Genomic DNA, 12324 nt, shown 5'->3' with positions numbered 1-12324 from the left:
GGAGGTTCCCTAGTGGCCGTTAGCTGTACACAAAAAATGGGGGAAAAAGTCGCGGCTTATAGTCCGAAAAGTACGGTAATTTTTGTACTTAGATTCATTTGGAAGTCATCATTTGGAGATAGCAAGTCATTATTTAGCAATACTAACTCATTATAATGACTTGCAAGATATGTTTCACTTCCTAAAATAAGCTGAGCAAAAGGAGTTACCTTTCAGACTTCAGAAAAACAAAGTGTAACTAGTCTCTATATAGAACACACCTTGTGACAGTGTGTGCAGGGTTTACTTAGGATTCATCTTTCTATTGTCACGTCAGTACTCTTTTTGTCTCCCTACAATTCTTACAAATAACAAATTCCAACAACATTTGAAAGCTCATCATATATAAAACAATAATTTATTATTTCTCTCATTTTACAAGACATCAAATTGTGTGGCTAACTAAGGATTTGTTACACTGTTATTCTGTCCAATACACGAAACCCTAAGAAAGAAAAAGCGACTACAACGTGTGCTTGAACAAACACAGACGTTTACATTTTAGCGTGAGAAACTTATTTCTCTAAAGACACGTACATACACAGTGGTGTCACGTTATGACGTCCTCTACGTTACGTAACAGATGGTACATCGCTGACGGTATTAACTTTGGGGAATCAGCACCGTTAGAGAGAAATTAAAACTAAAAATGTGAATTTGTTACAAAAATGTATTTTTTAATTTACAAAAGTCCTTTTGAAAAGGATTACGTGTTCGACCTTGCAGGAACATAGCAGTGTTTCCATAAAAGCATTACGTATGCATAACAGTAAAATACTGATAAGAGATATATAGTACAAACAACATAATGTAATATAGTGTAAATGCTGGCTGTTTATTTATGTATGGCACACTGTCTTTACACACTTTCAAAACCCTCCAAAGAAAAGTCACCAACATTATTCAAAAGAGCAAGCACAAAGGTAGAAAAGGTTATTGTAAGAATTTGAAAAATGTTTCCAAAATCATCCTCATAGCCATGTCTAATTTGTGTCAAGTCCAACCATCATTATAAAGAACTTCTCTTCAAGAACTTCTGGTGGGAAATGTTCGTCCAGGAAAGGCGGGGCTTACTTCCTATTTACAAAACGTTGCCACATTGAACGAGGCAGGAATCTCTACACCAATCGGTAGTGTCCTATGTACAGTCCACCACTCAGAGCAGCACCTAGACTGTGGTCACGGACAGAATCGAGTTGTAAACCCTTGTGCCATCTGGCGACTTGGTACCGTGGGTCAGCAGTTCTTGGATGGTCATCCAGTTGTCAAATATTTTCTTATTCCTCTTTTTGTTCATCTTTTTGTGGCTGAGTTCGATGATGTTGGGCTCCTTTTTGTCCTCGGCTCCGGACTCCCCTTTGAGACAGTCGGCTCGGCTCTGCTTCATGAACTCGCGGCGCTGCCTCTGCTCTTTGGCGCGGGCGGCGTGCTGCTTCCTCTCCTCCTTGCTCCAGTAGCGGCCCATCTTCAGCTCGCTTATGGCGTCGTCGTCCGTGGTCATTCCGCTCCGTTCCTCGTGGATGCGCAGCGCTCGCTCCCTCAGCAGCTTGTCGCGCACCGGCCTCTTGGTGATGTAGCGCGTGCCGTCGCTGCGGATCTTCACCTTCCACTCCATCTTTGGGTCCAGGTCGCCGGGGCTATTTGGGTCCCTGCACAAGCTGACCAAACTTATCTGGCTCTGGGCGTACTCCACGGCCGACTTCTGCTGGATCAGCTGCATGTAACTCTGGTAGTGCTGGGCGTGTGCAGGGATGTGGGCGTGCTTGTACGGCGAATGTGGCTGATGCGAGCTTCGTCCGGATTTACTGGACTCTCCCGACTTCTTCTCCTTGCTCTCGGCCTGCAGGGATCCGTCTTGATCTTTTGAGGAACCTTTGCTTCTGCTGGGGCCAGGGGCTTCCTGCACTGGGGACTGGAGGGGTTTGACGACCCTACCATTGGAGCTTGTGGAGCCGGCCGCCACAGACGGACCCTGATTTTCTGCGCATCGACGAAGAGAGTTGTCCGGAGAAAGCTCCAACGTGAGCGGGGTGCTTCGGCAGCTCTCGCCAGTGTTGTAGGCGCTGGAGCTGTCTTTGTCCGATTTCTCCGGGAGCTCCGTGATGTCGGAGAGCTCGTGGCGCCGCGCGTCGATGCTGGTGTTGTAGTTGCGGAAGCCGCTGTTGTGGAGCATCCAGGACTCGCGGCACTGCTCCCTCAGCTGCTGCATCTTGTGAGCGTGGACGATGTTCAGGCACTCCAGCTCGATGGTGCGTAGCTCCTCGTTGAGCATCTCCAGCTCTTTGTCCACCCCGTCCTGGTCCTGACCTCCCTGGTAGTACAGACCCTGGGCTCCACTGTTCCTCATCTGGCACTTCAGCTCCAGGAGTTCCCTGAAGCGCTCGCACTCGTCCGCCGGGATGCCCAGGAAGTCGGCGTCATGGTAATCCGCGGAGATGAACGACTCCCCGCTGAAGGGCAGGTCGGTGCTGCCCAGCGTGTCCTGGCTGTAGGTGAGCTTCCTGCAGCTGCCCAGCGTGTTGGAGGCCGTGGTGTGGTCGTCGCCGAGGTTCTCCTGCTCCGAACTCTCGTCGTTTCGCGTGCTCTCGTCCGTGCGCCCGACCCCGCTGTCCTTCTCGTGGTGATTGGACAGCAGCGTGGCCGTGTCTGTGGTGCCTCCGTCCTCCTCATGCTTCTTCTGAGAAAACACAAGACACAAGGACTCAGAAATAGTGCTGCATACCAGGGGAAAGAAGAAGCACTGATTTTGAGCCAGAATACAGCAATTAACATGATTGAACATGTCATGTATTGTGTGTACCTATACAGGACTTTTTTACGTGACAATTATCAGAGCTATTGGATTCCTGCTAATGTCGGTAAACAATTTGACATTTTTCTATTGAATATATTCAATCTAGCCTTAAATCGAAAAGGCCATCATCACAAGCATCCAGTAATACAAAACAAATGAAATATAAAATGTTTTAATGTCTACAATACGACTTCAGCCGTTTTACTACTACTACTACTACTACTACTACTACTACTACTACTACTACTACTACTACTACTACTACTACTACTACTACTACTACTACTACTACTACTACTACTTCTTAAGGGAACATATTAGTGTAATATGTACCTATTGGCAGGGCTTTACCGTTTTTTTTCCTAATTCAATGAGCATGTGTTTTCCCATATGCCACTCTCTAAACATTATTTTTGCCAAAAGCAGTCGACAACACCAGCTGGCACTCTCGGCAGGATTGGCTCGACCAAAGAAAACCATAGACGAACATACGTGTTAGTGCAGATTGATTGTGCCAGTTTGTGTCTACACGCTGTGCGTATGTGTGTGTGTGTGTGTCTGTGTGTGTGTGCGTGTACCTGCTGCAGCATGCTGGCGGTGAACTGCATGGCCTGATGGTGCTGCTGCTCCAGCATGTCCATGTGGAGGTCATCCAGGAAGTCGTTCCTATCATCATCCATCCAGCCCTCGTCCAGCTGAGACGCGGCGAGGAGAAGAGACGCCTCATTAGATGCAGATATTTCAAACTTTCACTCGAAAAGTAAAACATCAACTATTGTTGGGAAAATACTGAATGTAATATCAGACTAGCACGATAACTAACCCCTTTACGTAGCTGTGTACGTGACAGGATGTGTGATTACCTAGAAGAGCATCAGAACTGTTTGAGGCATGTGATAGCTATGTGATTAACATGATGACTCAGCCTCTATGGAGAGAGACATGTGACAAGCATGCTCATTTCTGACGTGGAGCTAATCTGAAGTACACATTGTATACTGCTTTCTACTCCTCCATCTTGTGACTGTGTGACTCCCTCTCTTGGATATCAGCATGTGAAGGACGCTGCTCAGGAACCCTGTATGTGATGACTACTTCCATTCTTGAGAGGATAATAAATACATGTCTCCTGATTATTGAAGCTCAAGCCGGTGAAGAGAGATATTTTTCTAACAACTATTGAAAATCCTACTCTTGTTTGTAGACATATAATTGGAAGGCAACTATTTTGTTTCCTTAAGCGACCCGTTGAGGTTTTAACACCGTGTAGTTTACCTGGATCTCCGGTCTGGCCACCAGCAGAGTGATGTTCTGGTTCCCCTCGCTGGTCAGCAGCATGACAGCATCCTCCCGGTTCTGGATCTCAATACCATTGATCTGGTGGGACAGCAGGACATATTTAAATACCTTCTATGTTCAACATATAAGGACAGTCTGTCCCCTCTGTAAGGTGCATTTCACCATCTCTTTAAGGTCTTAAGACATGTTGTTTTTCTACATTAGTATTTCATTTAAACGCAAGCAATGGGGTTCTAGAAATATACATCAAACACATATTCAAGAGAAAAGGGAAACAGAGTCGGGCCATGTAACAACAACAACACATTTTGAATATTCAAAGAAATTAGATTGAGAAAAAAGCGTAAAAAAAAGAGTATTTTAAACAAACATTCCTGTTTTTTTTCTACTAAATAAACTACTTATGATTTCAGATTTGTTTATGCTAGATTTAAGACTTTATTAACATTATTTTTTATTCTACACACGGCATCTATTGCACGTCTGTCCGTCCTGGGAGAGGGATCCCTCCTCTGTTGCTCTCCCTGAGGTTTCTCCCATGTCCCCTTTAAACTGTGGGTTTTCTCTGGAAGTGTTTCCTTGTACGATGTGAGGGTCTAAGGACAGAGGATCTAAGGACAGAGGGTCTAAGGACAGAGGGTCTAAGGATAGAGGGTGTCGTTTTTTCTCATACTGATATTCTGAACAATCTGTGCTGTTGCTGTAAAGCAGGGGTTCTCAAAGTTTTGATGAGTGAGGGCCAACTTAGGTACCCAATATTGGATTGAGGGCCGCCCAAAAAAAAAACGGAACACAAAATAATTCCAAAACAAATCCTTTCTTTATTGTACTAACCAATTACCGCAACTCGCGAGATGCCTAGTTGCCATGCAACCAGTAGTCTAGCAAACTTTCCACAAGCTGTCATTCATAATTTAGGAATGACAACCCAGGGGGCGCAGTTTTACCATTCTTAAATTCCATTCTAATTCTTACTAGATACAGCCATGGAGGATTCAAATATAACGCATGCATTTCAGCGTGTCACATTAACTATCGCGGGCCGCCAGAAACATTTCCGAGGGCCGCCATTGGCCCGCGGGCCGCACTTTGAGAACCCCTGCTGTAAAGTGTCTTTACTGTAGGCTAATTTTATTATATGTACAGCACTTTGGCTCGACCATAAATCGTTTATAAATGTGCTATATAAATAAAACTTGATTTGATTCTGCAATATGACCTCTCTCCCCCTCTTATTTTCATTATATGAGATTTGACGAGACTTCAGTGACCTTACCTGAATGATTTTGTCGCCTTCTCTGATTCTGCCGTCCTTCGCAGCAATGCTGTGTGGATCAATCTAAAGAAAAGAAAAGATACAAATGATTGCTGCTGACTTTCACTCTGAGATAAACATTTCTACACTTCATATCTCACGGCTTCATCCCCGCTGACAGCGAGCAGTCGCTATCCACTTCCTGTCGAAGCAGATTTGAGCGTTCCCCCGTAACACATACCTCACTAATGTAAATCCCAGCTTCATCCTCATCATCAGTCCTGTAACAGATCGTCAGGCCCAGCTTCTCTTGGATATTGGCTCGGTACAAATCCACTTCCTGGAAAAACATATGAACAAATAAATATCCCACACATCTGAAATTATAGGATTTTTCTTTTTGTTTTACAAGATTGAGTAGACAATGGTTGGTTGGTCGCCGTTGTTTTTTCTGGAATAGACGGAATATATGGACTAGGAAATGGGTTCATGGAGCAACAGAGATCCATCAATCACTGTAATGGATCTTTCAGCTGGACGCGGGGAGCCGTTGGCTTTCCCTGACAGAATGAGAGATGACGCAGCGGACTGCAGACGGGCAGAGCGCCGTTTCTCACTTGTAATCTCACAGATACAGATAAAGATACGAGAGGGGCTGCTCTGGGAGGGCAGAGGACGGGCACCGTGAGGGCGAACCGCCCCGAAAATAGAGAATGCTGATCATTACAAATGTGCACCCTTTTTATGCCACAAGTTAAGAGTCTTTGGGCATTTTTTCATATACAGTCGAATGTTATTTATTGATTTAGGAAACAGAAACCGGTTTTAAAGTCTGTGTAAACATTGGAAATGTCTTATATTTTAGACTGCACTGTAACTTTATCCATGTATTTTTCCTTAATGTTTATTTTATTAGCTTTTCTTTTTTAATGCTTAATGTCTTTCATTTTTTTTTGTAAAGCACTTTGAATTGCCTTGCGTTGAAAAGTGCTATATAAATAAACTTGCCTTGCCTATACACACGTTTCATATATGTCACTTATCTTTTTGGTATGCAATTCAAATGTCTCATTGAAATGCTTGCTTTTGTATTTTTTTTTAAACGTTAAATTGTGTCTTATAAGCTGCTTAAAGCTAGTAGTAACTTAAAACACAGACCGTTCGCTCGGATTTCTTTTGTATATTGCTCTTAAAAGATCAAGTGTACCAGAAAGCATTTGAACGGTCTGTGGATTCCTGTCCGTTTTATACCTCGTGACACAGAAACGTATCAAACATGAGCAGAGCCGTTTTTTCACTTGTCCTTTTGACTAAAAGACGACAAAAAGTCATTCTAGGAAGACCCACAGTCTTACCCATGTGCCGTTAGCCGCACAAAGCTTCACCTTTCTGATCTCAGCCTCAACGCTCCTTCATAAAAAATATTAACATCAAGCAGTAGGTGGCCGGGGTTTGAGGGGAGGGGGTGTCCGGGTCGGCGGAGGTCATTAAAAGGAGCCCAACGGAGGCTTGATCGCGGTCTCATCCGGGCATTGTTAGTGCGCATCGTGCGATTCATCACCGCAGAGCCGTTATCTGTGCCATCTAATTATCCACCGGGCGGGGAAGACTTATTACGCCTTGTCACTAATAAGTAATGATGTCACCGTTGTGCATCTGCTGGAACAAACCAGCAACTCGATTCCTGTCTGGCCTACATGCGGAGAGAGAGTGCCCCATCAATAACTCTGATGCATGGGGACTTGTGGCTAGCAGGGCCATTGGGCTGGAGACACTGAGGCGACCTTGGCTCTGCTCGTGAAGCAATGATGCTCTGCTGTCTGGATGTAGATCTTCATTGAGAGGAGGAAGGAGGAAGATGATGTTTACCTCGTATTCCAGCTCCTCGCGCTCTATGTCGTGCTGAATGACCTCCAGGAAGTCATTGGGGTTGAAGTATGCGTGTTGAGGATGCCTGATGGAAAAAGAAAAGATTGTAAAACAGACCGGTTTTAAAAAGTCACACATTTATCAAACCGGATTTAATTTTGCCCCAGAGTTTAAAAAATAAATGAGAAGAAGTAATAAGAACTAAATGTAGAAATCACTCTTCAATCAGATATATCGAAGCTACACCCCGAGGGTAATAGCAAATTAACATCCCGAGTTATTCATTTGACTCGGAAATCAATTATAGGCATCATAATCATTTGTTAAAGGGCAACTGCTGCCGCCACAGGGTGGACCATGCAGCCAGACTCTCCTCGCTGCAGGGCCTAACACACACTCACAAGCGAACACACACACACTAAGAAACAAAAGATGTAATTTAGGAATATGCAAATACGCATAAACCATAATTTCAATGCATCCGTGTGCCCCGGAGGAGCGGTCGTCTCCAGTAAGTGACAGGGACGTCTTCCCTTCAAACTTCAGACACATCCTGCCTGATCACAGCGGTGTCGTCTGCAGCCTAAGATTAGATGTCACTCTCTTCATTAAGGGGACATGTCTGACTTCAGGCGCGTTCACACCGCAGTATTTTTCCCACTTTAGTTCCGATATAATTCCGAAATGTTGCGTTCACACCAAAAAGAGCCGGAACTAAAATGAGTTCATGAGAACCTTTTCACCCCCTTTTCCGTCCCTGCTAGAGAGCAGGAACTTTCGAGGGAGAAAAAGGTTCCTATGTCTGATTGGCTGGGCGGATTGCAAACCACGCCCCGTAAAACTCCCAAAAAGTTTTGTGAAGCCGCCATTTTATTATCCTCGCATTAGCATTATTAGCATTAGCATTAGCCCAGTGCAGAAACGCAGAGAGACTAACTTATGGCAACACAAAATAAAACATGGGAGCGGTGGAGATGAGGAGGTGTCGGCGTTCTGGCGATTTACTCGGAAGGCTTCAGTAGAAGCTGCTGGGACTCCCAGCAGCTTCTACTGAAGCCTTCCCCAACTCCGGGGACTTCCGGCCGGGGACTTTGGGCGGCAGTATACGCCGTGAAGTGGGTTGCGGCCTGCCAGTAAACCCAAAGCAGAAGAAGAAGAAGTGACGTCAGCGGCTTCATTTGCCTAATCCACCCCAGGGAGCTTATTCCGGTGTGAACGCGATCTGTACTTAGTTCATGAGGACTAAAGAGTTCGCATGAACCTTTGTGGGAAAAGTACTGCGGTGTGAACGCGGCTATTGAGTGAAATGAACTTTTAACATAGCCAAGTGTTTATGACACTTAAGAATTCCCGACTCATGTGCCACAAATAATGCCACGATCAGGATAGGTTTCGCATGTGTCGATTTGGGTTTACATTCTGAATGTATTTCAAACCAGAGAGAACTGGGAAGGCATGGGTGGCAAGGTGGGGACCATTGGTGGTGACGTTCCGCTTGAGGCATTAATATAATATTTAATACAATCTAGAAATGCAAAGATTAGTCACTTAATGTATTATTTATTTAACAAAGAAACATTGGCCAACTGTTAAATATCGATGAATCGTTACTTTAAATAATTATTTATGCAAAAATGGCAGATTTTTTGCAAGATTTCAGGATTTTTTACGTGTTTTTTTTAAATCATAATAAGGTTTCCACTATTTTCCCTTTAAACTGTGGGTTTTCTCCAGAAGTTTTTCCTTGGACGATGTGAGGGTCTAAGGACAGAGGGTCTAAGGACAGAGGGTTTCGTATTGTCATACTGATATTCTGTACAAACTGTGAAGTCCACTGAGAGAAATGTTTGTGATATTGGGCTATATAAATAATAATAATCGATATTGATCAAAAATGTTGGTTCCATTTCTATTTATAAGTTCAGTTTGAAAGCTTACGAGACACCACAACACTTCACCCTTTTAAGCTCTTATTGCAACACCTGCTGAATACGGGGGATTTGTTTTGCATGCATCCCTTTTGTCTCTCATGCTTCATTTATCACTAGTCTGGCAAGAAGTCACAGTGTGTCAGATTTAGGCCAACACACTTTGGCTACCTGTGAAAGCAAAAGAGAATATGTCTGTTTTCTAATTTCAAATACTTGTAATACTTGTTCCGTAGAACGTTAAGCAGGACGTTTGTCCCTTCTGCCATGGCAGCCCTAAATACACTTTCCTGATGCCTGGTGCAATGAGTGTGTGTAGATGTACTAACAAGGCTTCCTCTATAGTGGTTACTCACTCCTCTGGTAGCAGATACTCCCCCAGCTCCGTCATGGGGGGTGAAGAAGGAGACAGCTTTGTGAGGGCCATGATGTGCTGCAGGGTGATGTCCGTCTGGGTGCTGATGTCAGACACCTGGGAGTCACCCGCCTGGCCAGACACTTTGGGATGTGGAGATCGGCGCAGGACCTGCACCATGATGGGATCCTTGGCGGCACGAAAGGCCTCCACCGCCTGATCGTGGGTGGCCTTGGAGAGGTCTTTGCCATTGACCTGGAAGAAAGAGCAAAAAGAGGTTTGTTGATGGAGAAGAAACAGGGAGGTGTTGTAATCTGTGAAACTGAAGTTAGGGTTCATTGTTCCACACGGATGAAACCATTATCTGCCTCACATGAAGGTGAGATATTCTGTCTGAGAGATGCCTCATTACTGCCTCGGGGCCACAACCGGACCGAGTAGAATAAGACCCTAATGAGGACGAGTCTCTCTTGAGTTAATCAAGGTTATTAGCGGAGGCTGCACGGAGGAGCCCTCAGTTAGCTAAGTCATTTCTCAGCGGAGGATACATCCGACCTCCCGTCAGAGACAGGAGAGTGGGTGCCGTGCGTTAACCTGAGATTCGTTTGAGCGAAAGGCCGAGGCGTGTCGCGCAGACGGGGCTAATTCAGTTTGGTTGAGCCACTTAAATCCTCGGTGTGCCGACGGAAGACGAGCGCTCTCGACAGATTGGACAGCGTTACATAAAGGAGACTTTAAGTGAGCACCCTGCTGTCTAAAATGTAATAAGGGGCCAGGCCAAATAAGGGGATTCAAATTTGATTTAGCTGTCGCCCAAATGTCGCCGTTAGTTTACCGGCTACTGCGTAAAACCCAAAACAAGCATTAACCCAGAGTCCCCTGCAAGCATATTGCATCCTGGGTAATCAAACTCTAAATTGAATCAGGGTACACCGATCCACTTTCAATCACTGCGTCATATGCACTTTGTTGGTTTGTGATTCCTGGATGTGTGGAAAGCTCTGATCTCAGCCTGGGGCTTTTCTCCTTTCACACACTCCTTTTCCTCCTCATGGAAGACACACACACTCGCAAAGCTTACTTGTAGTGTCACAGATCATTAGGCATGGCATACATCGTTATCGTGCCTCCTCCTGACATCTAACATACATGCACGTCCATGTTTGAGCTTTAACGTTCCGATAACCACGTGGCTGGTTAGTATGTGCGCCTGCCTTATAGCTACCGTCGTCTCATTTGAATTCATGGCACACTTTGCAGACTTAACTGTGGGGCTGCACATAAGAGGCAGCAGCATTATTAAGTTTCCTCCAGGGATGAATGCTGTACATACGCGCAACCTGACTTTGACCCAGACAATGTGAAAGCTGAGTACATATTTCTATAAAGAAGAGTATATAGGAATCAAAGGCTCTTGGCTCGTGTGTGTGTGCTACGAGGAAGGACATGAACAAGGAGGAAACTTACTTAAGGCACGAGTCAGACGAGGCTACGTGCCAGCAGATTAATGCTTATCCTGGGCCTGCGGGATAATAGGATCATCTCAGCGGAATTAAACTTCGTCTACATCAAAATTAAATGGCTCAAATATTTGCATTTCGCTCCGAATAATACGACATTGAGGAAAAAGTGCGTTATCATATCGCGGAATACTGATGTAAGAAATCCAAGTGAAAAACCCCTGAGATTTACAACGAAGAAAAATACTTCACAAAACATCTACATTCCTGTCTGCTGGTAACAAGCCTTCTTAAATCACACCGGACCTCACATCACCACCATCTTTGTTTCCCACAGCGAGCCACCGTGTTGTACATCAGCCGAGGAATACAAGCGCCATTGTGCTTTATTCTCCCCGCATGCCGGCTCCAGCAGTCAAACCTGGTTGCCAGGAATCCTGAGGCTACTTTAAGGCAGTGAACCAGAGACAAAGCCTTTAGCCCCCGTCTTGTTGTGCCCGGAGCATTCTGCCTCAGTGCTCTCTATGGGGAGGGAGGGGAGGATGGCGGGGGGGGGACGTCTCCTCCCAGCTGTGGAGGGGGTCCCACGACCTCCATTCAACATGCTCACCTCTGACACAGAGCGGCCCTTCGCAGCACACTGGGAAAAAACACACAACACTTCCCTGACACAATACACAATGCTCCACCACCACTGAGCTCTCCAACTATGCCGCGTTAACCCCGGGCCGCAGCACAGCCGGCACCGAAACTCATGCCGACGTGCCAAAGAAACCGATGTTTGGTACTTGGTAAGTTCAGAAATGTTAAACCTAGATCCTATTAACCATGTTTTTGTTTCTTAGTAACTGATGGGGACTACTACCATTTAAAAAAACGGTCCAGTATTTGAGGAGAGTCCTGAACCTGACAGCCGTGAAGCTATAATGTACACACTGTCAATGTCCGTCAACTACAAGTGTTCTGTTTAAGCTACCGACAGCCTCAGATTGTAATGAATAAAAAATAATGACCTAATAATGGAAAAAGGCCTCGATGTGGAAATAAAATCTTTATCTTTCACCGACATGTTTTATATAAGGTGACTTGTCGCAGTAAGTCAACATTGGACTCGTGATCGAAGGAGAGAGAGTGGTGTTTGAGTGCTCAGTTTAGTCTCACCTAAATGCTTTTCAATGTCTGGGTTGAAGTGGACGCAACACGGTATTTCTGAACAATACTTTTTCTTGGACGGAGTAACTTAATCAAGCTAAAGGGAAAGAAAAACGTCTGACACACCCAAAAAGGAGCCAATCACCGCGGAAACAAGCACTTCCATTGGATGT

General features: G+C 45.1%; 1 protein-coding gene across 3 annotated transcripts in view; it reads right to left on the bottom strand.

Annotated features, from left to right (window-relative positions):
• Window positions 1–366: 366 nt before the first annotated feature.
• pdzrn3b (PDZ domain containing RING finger 3b) overlaps window positions 367–12324 on the bottom strand; it is a 112720-nt gene continuing 100762 nt past the window's right edge. For all 3 annotated transcript variants that reach the window (XM_034083351.1, XM_034083352.1, XM_034083353.2), the window contains 7 exons: window positions 9541–9794; window positions 7257–7341; window positions 5629–5727; window positions 5409–5471; window positions 4109–4210; window positions 3412–3528; window positions 367–2716 (listed from right to left, as the gene is read on the bottom strand). In XM_034083351.1, coding sequence (XP_033939242.1) covers window positions 1208–2716; window positions 3412–3528; window positions 4109–4210; window positions 5409–5471; window positions 5629–5727; window positions 7257–7341; window positions 9541–9794 — 2229 coding nt within the window. In that variant the 3' untranslated portion in view covers window positions 367–1207. The remainder of the gene's footprint in view (window positions 2717–3411; window positions 3529–4108; window positions 4211–5408; window positions 5472–5628; window positions 5728–7256; window positions 7342–9540; window positions 9795–12324) is intronic.

This window comes from Pseudochaenichthys georgianus, chromosome 5 (assembly GCF_902827115.2).
Source record: "Pseudochaenichthys georgianus chromosome 5, fPseGeo1.2, whole genome shotgun sequence".
NCBI classification, from domain to species: Eukaryota; Metazoa; Chordata; class Actinopteri; order Perciformes; family Channichthyidae; genus Pseudochaenichthys; species Pseudochaenichthys georgianus.
This window is presented reverse-complemented; position numbering and strand designations above follow the sequence as displayed.